The sequence below is a fragment of the Hirundo rustica genome, chromosome 3 (assembly GCF_015227805.2).
Source record: "Hirundo rustica isolate bHirRus1 chromosome 3, bHirRus1.pri.v3, whole genome shotgun sequence".
NCBI classification, from domain to species: Eukaryota; Metazoa; Chordata; class Aves; order Passeriformes; family Hirundinidae; genus Hirundo; species Hirundo rustica.
In genome coordinates, this window is record NC_053452.1 from 17,093,170 (window position 1) to 17,105,557 (window position 12,388).

Here is a 12,388-nt window from a genome sequence, read left to right on the forward strand (position 1 = left end):
GCTTAACAATCACAGCTAACTTTTTCAGAGATGCCACTGCCTCAGTCACTGTTCAAAGTAGGCCTGCTGAGGGGAGAAGTCAGAACTGTGAAGAGCAAGACCTTGCTTGTCACTGGGGCTCTTATTTCAGTGCCATTGTGGAGAATTAGGTGAAAAAATCTGCTTAGTGGGAGTTAAGACATAGGAGTGAGTTATCTCTGTTTGGTGCCTCCACTAGAACAGAAATTCCCATAATATTCATTCTGCCCATGAGCTTGGAAAGTGGCATGTTGTCTTGGTTTTATGCCTCTGGGAAAGACAGCAAGTTGACCCAGCTGCCAGTTAATTAATTCATAACATTTTAGTAAATGGTTGGAACAATTTTCCTGGGCCTTGTTTGATGAAGATTATGTAACTACAGTTTCTCTAAATAGTTTCCATGTATTTAGTTATGTTAGCATAAATGAATGGCTTTAATAGGCTCCAAGTGATCCTGTGTAATTTCAGGTCTTTGATCTCTGTGTTGCATCATTTGCTATCACTACTCTTGCTCTTGTTTATCAAACTGTTTTTGATGGTCTTGCTGGCAACAAAAATATTTCAGAACTGAACATCTTTATATAGGAGAATATCATTGTCTCTTCCCTGCCCAGACAAAAAATATTACTTAACTCTGGAACATAAGAATATTTCACAGTCAATGCTCTTATTTTTAATGTTGGCATTTCTGTGTTTAACTTTGTACCTGTGTTTGTGATGTTTTTTCTTAACTTGAGCATGCCTTGCAGTCATACCGAAGGTGGAGTAATTTTCTTGAGGCTGTAGTATTTGAATGCAAAATGTCCCAGTAAATAAAAGCATACTGTCCTTTGATTAATAGAAACTACTCTGAGAGTTTCAGCATCGTGTTTGCTTTCAGACAAGACAGGGAGAGAAGCCTGAATCTGGAGAGGAAGAGAGGGAAGTGGAATGTCGTAAGCAACTATTTTTGAGAAGTCCAGAATTTACAGTTTCCCTAATAAAAATATCACTTCCTCAATGCCCATTGCAAAGAACTCATTAAAAGTATTTCAAGGGCTGTGATTACAATTGAGAATCCTTCTACAAAGACAGCTAGAAAGATGTGCGTGCTTTCTCATATATATCCTTAGTTAGCTGCCCAGTTACTTACTAATGAGCATGTTTAATACCTCAGAGGTAAGTTCTTTCTTCTGTTTCTGTGATATTACTGTGCTAATCAGAGCAAATTCTTTCCAGGAATTCTGTGGTTTTGTGTAATCTTTTTCCTGAAAGGTTAGGGCCCTTGGTAAATGCGGAAGCACACACCAGGGTGTGTTCCCACTTGGAAATAACTGAGATAATACTAGGTCTTCTTGGAAGAGATTCTGGTAGCAAAGGAGAAAAGGGGAAACAAAAGGAAAAAAAAAAATCCTTAAAACTAAATCTCAGTGCCCTAAAGAAGAGTCTTAGATATAGCTAATGTTAAATTCTTGACTATCAAAACTGCTGTGAAAAGATTCTTGATTTAGGTATTTCTGGTAGCATGACCTGCACAGCCAGATTGGGACAGTATCTTCCTTTTCTGGATAAGGTTTACCTAGTGCAAAGATTGACTCATTGCATTTCCTCTTTTGAGTCCTTTTTTATTGTTATTTATTTTAAGGGGGAGAGGGGTTACCAATAAATAACCTTCTCTAGATTATTTTTATCTTGTCACCTATTTCCTTTATCTTCCACATGATAGTTTTGGTGTAGGTCAGGGTATTACTTATCTTTTGGCCTCTCATTCTCTAGGTATGAGCAGTGTAGTTTTCTGACTGATCCAAACAATTTTTGTTGGTTTTTTTTTGCTTCAGTGGCTTTTCAAAAGTTGTTCTTTTTGTTTCTTTCCCCTATCACTTTTGAGCTTTTAAGGCACTCTTGTAGCAACATCCGTGGTACGCAGTCAGAGACTGGAGGTGGGGGGGGGGGGGGGGTCACTTGGTCTGTAACAATGCCCCAGATGTTGTAGGGGGGCTTTATCTGTAGCTCTTGCAGTCTTTCCTCCTTCTCCCTGTTTTTCCTAATAGCTCTTGTTAAGCCAGAGCATTGCTCACATGTGCACTCCAGCAGTCCCTGAGTAGCTGTAATAGGTTATTTCCCTGACTAGGTCACTTGCTGTTCTGTAATTATTTCATGGATACTTTGTTCTTGGATTGACTAGCGGCTGTGTGCCTGCCACAGCATGTCTGTCTAAAGCATCAGCAACTGCCAAATGTGTTTGCAGCTGACTTGAAGCTCGTTCTTACTGTACACGGACTTGGTCTTTGTGATGGGAAATGCAGCACCTATTAAACCACTTCTAATTATTTTTGTAAGCTCCTTTCAGTTCTGGCAAACTTTATTAGGAACTGAGTTTCTGTTTCAAATGAGCAACTATTTTATGTAATAAAAAGCTAAAAATCGTAGTCTTAGATGTTGCGTTTTGTTGGGGGTTTTTTGTTTGTTTGTTTGTTTGTTTGTGGGGTTTTTTTTGTTTTTTTTTTTTTTTTTTTTTTTTTTTTTTTTTTTTTTCCCCCTGTTTGTCTTCTGGCAGCTTAGTAAAGTACTGCATAAGCACTGGCAGATAAACTTCCCTGGTTGTCTCAGCATTGAATGACTTTATTTAACTTCTTATGCTGGTAATTTGTTTTAGGCTAAAATGACCTTGGTAAATGTTCGTGCAAAATATTTTGTTACTCATCTAGCCCTGGATACTTTGCATCTAAATGCCAAAAAATTTACAAGTAAGAATCGAATGGTCGCTCATATCTAGTAGGTGTTTGAGGGACCAAAGCCATTCAGCTTTAACAAGAAACATGAGTTGCTTTCATGTACTGTACTGATGAGAGATTTTCTGGCTTTGGGAGCATTTAAGTCTGAAGAATAATGTTTGATAGATCCAGTAGCTCTGGAAGCAGAGATGACATGTCTGTATCAGGCTGCTGCCGTGAGAATCCCTGTTGAGCCACAGGGTTTTATTAGTGCAAGTACGGATGGACCAGCTCAGTTGTGAGTCTTCCCAGGCACAGCCTGCATCCGTGCACAGCACAGTACCGATGGTTTACACCCTGAAATGTTCTGCTAGAAATGGCTTTGAAGACCTCAATCCACTTGAAGCCCTGGGGACATCCCTTCAGAGTTCGGTCAAAAGAGAAAAGCTTCCTGTTGTGGCTGATGGAAAGAGGAAATTACAGAGCTGAAGATGGGGTTAAAGCTATCCTTCTTAGCAGAGGTTTGTAATGTAATCTTAGAAACAGCCAGATATGCTGTTGGCTGATCCTGCTGGTGAGCTGTGCAAATGAGATGTGCATGCTGTTGTCTGGAAGACTGAAAAGCACAGCAGATCTTCATCTCTGACTGCAAGGTCCTGAAGCAGAAATACTGTTAGTTAATAGCGGGGTGGTAATTTGACAACATGTGGGTTTTGATCGGATATTGATCGACACCAAAACGTGATAGACTGAAAACAGGATTTCATGTCCAGAAATGGAGCAAATGCAAATAAACTCATTTCTGCTGCTTCTAGTGGGAATGAAACATTTTTAAGTTTTCTGCAGAACTGCTGCATTTTTCTTTTGCTTCGGAGCCTGCCAGGTAACCCATCTATTGTTTGTTCTATGCTTATCTTGGAAAGCAGCCAGCCTGTAAGCACAGCTCACCAGAAAACGACAATTTATGTGACTTTTAAAGTTGTTACAAACTTGTGATACTTGCTGATGAGTACGTATGCTTCAGAGTGCTGTGTACTCCTGACACAAAGGCAGCCCTGCAAAATTTCAAGTTCTCAAATGGAATTTTCCAATTAAACGGCTAGAACATTTTTAATGTTATTTGCAAATGGTTTTTTTCTTTGATATTTGTCTTGGAAACACATTTTTAAAAGCCTGAGGCGGTTGCAGAGACTCAGAGACTTGGCAGAATTATATTCCATTGATAATAACAATTTATCTTTATTATTACTAAAAAAAAAAAATAGTGACATAAATTTGTCTGTAGGTGCTCTTTTCCATCTCTCATCTAAGTAGTGTTGAGCTGGAATCACTTACATGGAGGGCAAATGAAAATAAGTGTCTAGTCTTTCTCTTCAGTCATTTCATGATTCTGAGAGTAGATAAAATCCATAATCTGATCTTGCAACTGATTTTAGGTGGAAACTCACTGGCTTCAGTAAGTTTGCTGTTGGGATTTTTAGCATGGGGCCTGCTGAACTTTTGCAGCATATAATGTGCTACTGAGAAAAAATAAAGTAGCAATTGTTGTTTAGCAATTGTTGCTCTGTAGGTGATGATTGTCACAGTATAAAAGATGCTAAAAAAGAACAAAACTTCAATGAGTAAGAAAAATAAACCACACTGCAGTATTATCCATTCAGAATCAAATTCATTTGCAGCAAAAGGAAGAATTATTTGGGTTAATATATTCTGTTTCAAAACAGACACTTTTTTATAGAAGATGGTCACAGATACAGAGCTCTCAATGAAACTTTTTCCAAGTTGGGTACCTTGCAATTATGAAAATAAAGAGGGGTACATCCCTCCTCTTTATTTTCATAGTTGCACTCTCTGAATAATATGAGTTATCATAAGCTGTGATGCTGTTAGTGTTCTGGTGATAGTCACTGGTTTTCCTAGGCTACATGAATTTTGTTCGTATGCCTTTCCTGTATTCTGAGTTGTTAACTTGATGAGAAAATTCCATCTTGATGAGGGCAAAAAAGACATTAAAAGTTTCATGGATGTCTCTTCATGGATGTCTCCATCTCTTGAGAGTGATTTTTAGTTCAGTACCAGTGGCAGAGATTTAAAGATACTCCTCTGAAAATTTGAGCAACTGTTCTTCAGCATGAAGTCCTTTATTTCTCTTTCCCCACTGAGGATTTTGTTGTGAAATAGATACTTCTGAAATTATAAATGTCACCCCTTCCCACCAAGAATAGCTCTGAACTAAAGTATTGGGGTGCTCTTATGCAGGGGAAAAGAGATTGATTTATTGGTTTGTTTGTAACATCTCCAATTACAAAGTGGAATATTTTATCTGTTTTTCATGAATTTCATTTGGATTTGTTATCCTTCCATGTTGGTCAGCTTTTTGGGCAGCTGTAGACTTTGAAAACCAAAGGAATTGGATTTGCCAGCTGTTGACCACAAGTAACTTTTTTGGAAAAATAGACTGGGCCTCAAGCTGACCTGCAGGTTTTATATAAAATACTTAATAAACCCCTAAAACTGACACTGCTCCATGTTTATTGTGAGTTTATGTTGATTTTTTGTTTGTTTCTTTTATTTAAAGATGGGATGGGTGGAATACAGCAGTTGTTTTTCATCTGCCAAACTTACTCTTGATGACTTGTCAGCCAGGGCACTTTATTTATATTGGTTGTTGTTTAATACAGGCTTGTGGGGCTCCAGCAGCTTGATGGATAGTGCAGAGCAAAACTCTATGCATGGAAAGCCATGAAGAAGTAATTCAGAATTATTTGTATCTGTGCAATATGCATAACAAAAAAAAAAAAAGAGGTAGCTTTTGGGAGTAGAATCTCTTGTGCAGTTCTTCCTACCGCAAATTTGTCAATTCGTCTAGATTTTCTGATTACAGTAAGAAATAAAAGCAAGCTGCTTTTCCATAAATCATTGTGGGTTTTTTGTTTGTGTGGTTTTTTTTTTTTCCCTGGAAGCAGCTGTAGCTATTGCATGATACCCTCCTACAAATGATGTCAAATACCTTAGCTCATGCTTTCATTCAAGTTTTATTGGTCTAATGGTTGTCTGGAAATAGTGGAAAGAAAACAGGTAAACAAGGGTGAAGAAGCATCAAACTGATTTGATGTGTGTGCCCTGACTGAATTACCTGGTTACAGTGTCTAAAGGCTGTACTGCAAAGAATCTCAGCCAGCATTTTTGCATTTGGGAAGACACAATTACTTGGAAGAGCAAATTCAGTCTTCTGTTAAATATTTAATTGAATTATAGTAGTCAGATTAAGTCTTGGCAAATAAAAGAGATAATAAATTGTAAGACGCACTAATAATCATATTTTATTTGTAATATTTACAGAAATTGCTCATTAAGTTTTGTACTTTTTATTTTGTGCATGTGTAAGCTAATATCTGCTATACTGTCAGGGGTGTGGCTTGTGATGATAATTACCTTTTGTTGCCCTATCCTATATTGTTTTACAATGCATGTATCTCTTTAGTTTTTTAAATGCAAGACTTGTATAAAAAGGAAGTAATTTTAGTGGTCAAGTACCTGTTTCTTCACATATTTTTTCAGTGATAGTGATCTGTGTCATATTTTTGTGTTCCTTGAAATATGTGAAGTGCCCAAGAGAAGGATCAGAAGTAAAATACAGTTCATAAAGAGTTCTGTGGAGACTGATGGAGATGGATGTTTTGCATGGATTTCTGATTAGAGCGGTCACCCTAGGACACGTGACTATCTCTGTAATTAATAACTCAGCTTCCTCCTGCCACTGTTTCCCCTAGAACCTCTTCTGTTTCTGCAGTTCTTTTAACTGAGGTGCAAGTGAGAAGTTACGTGATCAAAGAGATGGGGGTGAGTTGTAGATTGGGAAGTACAACTGAGTCAGTCTACACAAACTTGCTGTGAGCAAGTTTCTTTTTAAATACGGTGCTACGTAGAAACTGGTTTCCTGCTCTGGGTGCAAGAATTGATAAGATTTTCCTTTGAAATTCTGTTATGGAAGAAAACCATATAAAATGCTCTAATAAAAAAGCGTGTGATTTTGTTGGACTTGAAACTTTCTGCTGGGATGTGTCATTTCCACTGAAACTTTATTTCCTTGGCTGATGTTTTATCCCTTGGGCACCTGCTCAGAGCTCTCATTTGCATCACTAAAGCTGGGAAGGGTTGTCAATCTGCCTGCCCTCTGGTTTAGATGATTTTGTTTTGTAACCTAAAAAAACAATGAATTAGTGAAGGTCTGGGTCATTCATTTGCTGATTTGTCTAATGGACACCTAAGTAGTTGGCAGACTTTGATCCCCTCTTTCCCACCTCCTGGAACTGCAATTCCCAGATCAAAGGCTTTAAAAATGATTGTGAAAATTGTATCTTCTGATTTGGAAATTATGTTTCTAAATGGAAAATTGAACATGGGAGCTGGAATTAGCAGCTGACCTGTTTCATTGGCTGTGCTTGGAGGAAATGCAGAAGTTAAGTCAGTTTGTAGTTAAGTGCTGGCTTTCTTTGCAGCACTGTTAGAGAAGAGGCATCACTGGCTGGCTGTGTGAGTTTCTGCTTGATTATAATTGAAGGTGTTTACCTTTTCTATTGGTAATTGGCTGGAAGAAGCACTAAATCCAGTGCCTAGTATTTCCCATTCAGGTTTGAAGACTAATGAACAGGTTTATTGCCCGTGCTGATTGAATGGAAACGTGCTGACCAGTAATCATAGACTGTTGTTTTATTGGCACTGAAGAGTGTTCCTTTATTTTTTTCAATGGTGTAATAAAACCTGATTTGCTCACTTCATAATACTAAGTGCTTGAAAATTTCTCTTGTTATCAGGCAGCCGGCTCTGTTTGTCAGGTAGTATTGCTCAATGCTATGCTGAGGCTAAAATTTTGTTTTACATTGAACCTGGAAGATTTATTAACCTGTTTGTACAAGGACTTCGAATTAGCTGGGAGCTGTTAAGGAAACATCAGTTGTGGTGAGTCTTGACTATGCTGAAACTTCTAGAACTTAAAGTTTAGAACTTTTCTGTTTCTTATCAGATAGACTTACTTTGCATCCTTTGCCCACTTATGAGCCACGGAAGCAGTTGAGAAGAAAAGTTTTGTTGTAGAGAACAGGGTGTTTAAAACCTTTTTAAATCATCACAATAAGCTTTATTGTTTATTGTGATGATTTACATTTCAGCTGTACCTTCAATAAAAGCATTTAGATGTTAAACAAAAGAAGCCAAAATCCGATCACAGGGGGGTACTTTTGCTTTATGTTACTATGCAAACATTTTGTTTGCATAGAATATCAAAATAATTTCAAGTAAATGTTCTAATAAAAATGAAGTTTACAAAATCTGTTTGGGAAAGTATTTTCTCCCCTTGTAGCCAAGAATTTTTCAAATTAACTGAAATAGAAAGCAAAAATTGTATTTAAAGAATTATTGTTTCCAGTTACCTGGAGACAGAGCATGTTTTCCTTCTGCTATGGCAACAAGAACATGTGAAGTACAGTACCCCGATAACTTGGAGTTCTGCCATGAAATAGATGAAGAATTACAAGCCCAGTATGAGGGTGCTGTCTTTATCACGGTTTGCAGCTTTCCACCTGAATTGTCAAATAATTTTGACTGTCTCCCCACAGTTCTGACCCACACAGCTAATGGAAAGTGGCTTTAAGATACATAAAGACCATCCTACATGTTAAAGTCAGTGTTGAGGGAGGTTGCTGCATTAGAAAGGGAGTTGTCAGCAGCAGTAGGAGAGTACTTCTATACTTTGAAAATGCTTGCGTCCTATTCAGGCATCCCATCCAATCCTGTAATTCGTTTCTTAGGTGTCTAATCTCTGACATGAGTCAGCTCCTCTTTTCTTTGTTTTGAGATTTTTTGCATTTGTTTTAGATCATTTTCCAAGTTTTCATTAAGTAGTCCTTCTTTGGCTGGTTTTTAATCACGTTTTGAGGTTGCGGGCATGTATTTTGCATTGATTTGTAGCTGTTACTTGTTGAATGCTGGTGTTGGATTTGGGCTGGCTGGCGTATCTTAGGGGCAGGTTGTTTCGAAGGTAGATATTTAAGGGCTGAGGAATGTGAAAGGATGAAAATAGTCAGTTCCCTCTTGTCTTTGGTGGTAGGTATGTGGAATGGTAAACTGGGTACAACAGCCTGGGTGTGCAGAGCCTGGCCCGGCCAAGCTGTGTGCCAGCCCTGCATCTTCAACCCTTACAAACTTGTGCACCACACTCCCAGTTGGATCTGCTGAAACTTTCTCTCTTTCTCTCCTTCATTGTGGTGGAGGTAATTCAGAGACAAAGTTAAAGTCTGTCTGTTACTCAAGATAAAGGCATGTGTAAAGATGCATGATGTGTTATATAGAAGCAATAAGCAAAATGCAGTATTTATCACACTAAAAATGTGGCTTTAAGAATGATACATGGCATAGATTAGAAACACCCATGGTATCTTTTATGTCTAGAAATAAACACCACAGTGTTTAACCCACTGGAATGCACTATAACTTATAATGTATACACTGGAATGTAAAAGAAATTACTGCTTGGTGCTGATTGAAGAAGATAAAATTCAGAACTTCCTCAGGTCTTTTCCATAGCTCAGATACTTTCATCAAAAACAAACAAACAAAAAAAAGTGTTTATGAGACAGTCTTTCGCAGAACATACAACAAGATTTTTTTCCTTAAATCTTTGGTTGTGTGTCATAATTTGAGGGAAGGACCAGTGTAAACAGTGAAAAAGACAGCCTCTAAATAAGTGACCCACATTGCTTTTCTAAGAGTCTAGAAGGACGACAGAGCAATGTCTCCTCTCATTATTCCGCTCTCTGTGGGTACCTGTGTGCAGCAGCCGGGTGTTTAGAGCTGGGCATGTGCTCCATCCCTGTTGTCTGGCAGCCCTTTGGAGCCACGGTGTCTGTCAGGCAAATGTCACTGCGTCTGACTGATGGCTCTGAGAGCCTCACAGAGGACCAGAGCGTCTGCCTAAAGCCTAACTAACTCCTGTTCTGTGTTTGCTAGTGGGTTTTACTGTCTTAAAGCCGCTTCCAGTTGTTTAGATACATTTGTTCCTCAAAAAATGCCAGTTTCGATCGAGCACATAGAATTTTAATTCTGTCTGCTGCCTTTTGCAGTAGGTCTCAAATCTTGATGCCAGGAGCAGTTTTTTTCTTCTGGTCTTGTTGCAACTGATAATTCCCCCCCTACCACCCTTTCTGTTGGTTCCTGGTTTTTTCTGGGTTTTTTATTTTGGGTGTTTTTTTCTCTTCTTCTGCCTTTATCTTGGACTTTCCTCACAGAGGTTTGCAATAACAAATAGAAAAAGTCAGGCACATTTCCTCCAGGGCCTTACTCTTCAAGGATCTCTTAATGTGTCAGAATTGATCCCGCTTAGTGTGTGCATATGTGCAGACGTGGTTATTTAGTTCCTGCTTTTGGCAGACGAGAGAAAGCTCTGTACTCCAGGGTATAAATAATATATATTTGTTTGAATTCAGCTGAATTTTTCACTTAGCAGCTATCAGCAAACATTTTTATTTAGTGTTGTTTGTTTTACTATGCTGCAGAAATAGAGTTAAATACAGCTTCCTATATCCTTCTTGCATTAAAAATTTGCATGGCCTCTTGTCTCGGCCTTTCTCCAAATACCATACAGTTTAGGAAATTGTTTAAACCTAGAAGTATCTCAGAGTAGAGCTACTTTCGTGTTACTTGTCAACATGAAGCAGCAGAAGAAAATTTCATCTGCTAGCAACCCTAGTGTTGCCATTTCTTGATTGTCAAATACTTTGCTGTGCAAACATCATTGCTATGGACATTGTACAAAACATGCTTGAGATAAATCATGTATGTTACGATACACAAGGCTTAATGGATTGCTTTTCCATTGCTCATTTTAAAATTAAACCCACCAGCTTCCTGTTTTTCTTGTCTTGAAGTCCTGTCTATCTGAGCTCTTATAATTTCTAAAATAGCCTGTCATAAGAAGGAATTCAGTAAAGTGACTAAAAAGTGACTTCTGCTTAACCTTTGATTTTATAAATAATTGGCTGAGTCCTAAATAGATGAAAACTATTTTTAGGCCCTAATTTAGAGAATTGATATTTCCACATTTGCTTTGTCATAGCTGGTAGTAGTTGCTAAATTGTGAAAGCTTGTAGCTATTACAAATGCTTGGAGGATTGCTGAGTGTTCTGCCATAATGCACTAAGAAGCTCAGTGTACTGTACATTTCAATTTATAATAAGACAATGTAGCTGATAGCACAGACACTGAAATATTTCAAGTCTAGACTATGCCTTATAAAACACAGGCTTTTTGGTGCAGCAAGTTGGAAAATAACTGATAAGGGCGGTTGAAGTACAGCAGACTTCAAAAAATGATGAGTTCTCTAAGCCAGGGTGGGTTGGGAGGGTTCAGCCGCTGCTTGTCTGCCTTTTTGAGGTGAAAAGGGAGCTGGTGTTTGAAAGGGCTGGTCAGTCTTGCCAGGTTTGGGTGGTTTGTGAGGGAGGTCACACACAGAGCCTTGTTAGATGGGGAGGTTGAGTTTCTGCAACGCCATGTTTAGCAAGAAGAAATGGGATAGAGAAATAGAAGAGTGAAGTTTCCTGTCTTTAGAAAATGGTAACAGTAGTATTTCACCACAGACAAAGATAATGGCCAAAAAGTTTAATGTAGCTGGTGTTCTCTTATATAGCCTTTTTGTACCCTTGGATAATAAAAATAGCTTGCTGAAGGTTTTTGAGTGGAACCACATATTGTAGTAATAGGAGGAAATTATGATGTAGCCGATACTTTTATGGCCCTTTTAATATCCCAATTCACCTTACAAATCACTGTGTTTTATAAAGTCCTTCTCTTCTTGCTGCTGGGGAAGAAGAACATTTTAGTTGTGTTTACTCTTGTCCTGTGTTAGCTGTGGGAAAAAGGAAAGGAAACGTGGAAAAAAGGACTATTACCTCAGACTGAGCTTGCGGACTTGAAGAATTACGTAATTACTTTCAGTTTGTCTCTCTAACGTAATGCCAACCCTGTTTTTCAGAGCCATGGTGTCATGGAAGGGGATGTACTTTGCACTTGCACTATTCTTGGGAAGCTTCTTTGGAAGTATATTCATGTTGGGCCCTTTTCTGCCTTTGATGTTTATCTCACCAGCCTGGTATCGCTGGATCACCGACTGCATTGTGGCCACTTGGCTCACACTCCCTGTGGTAAGTGGAACATAATCCAGGTCTGGGCAACTGTCCATAATCCCACAATTTAGCTTACTCACTAGCACTTTGGACTTTATTTTAGGGTTTTTAAAGCTATTTATGCTTCTGTCTAAACAGGCCCTAACACACTTACTGTGGAGTCTGTGGAGACTTAGTGTTTACCTCAGTGTTGTAAACTGTGTGCCTATTTACGGTCCCGCTCTTCTTTCACAGTTTAATTTATGTATCAGCTAATGCTGTGTGTTCGTTTTATGCTTGAAAAGGCCTTTCTGTGACGTCTTCATCCAGTGTCAGTCAGATGCAGAGGAGAATAGGTGAAACTCTAGTAAACAGAAACTGTTTACTGTAAACTTCTGAAATGAGTTGTCTTCTAGACTCTTTCTTTGGACTGTGCTCCAACTACTGTATTAGGAAAATTTTCCACTGTCTGGTACATTGTTGTCAACCTTCACCGTTCTGTTACTTAATCCTTCTAGA

General features: G+C 38.4%; 1 protein-coding gene across 4 annotated transcripts in view; it reads left to right on the plus strand.

The window, feature by feature from the left end:
* The window catches only part of LCLAT1 (lysocardiolipin acyltransferase 1), a 113,906-nt gene that overhangs the window by 25,850 nt on the left and 75,668 nt on the right, over window positions 1–12,388 (plus strand). For all 4 annotated transcript variants that reach the window (XM_040059786.2, XM_040059789.2, XM_040059787.2 and 1 more), the window contains one exon: window positions 11,740–11,908. In XM_040059786.2, the coding sequence (XP_039915720.1) occupies window positions 11,744–11,908 (165 nt within the window). In that variant the 5' untranslated portion in view covers window positions 11,740–11,743. The remainder of the gene's footprint in view (window positions 1–11,739; window positions 11,909–12,388) is intronic.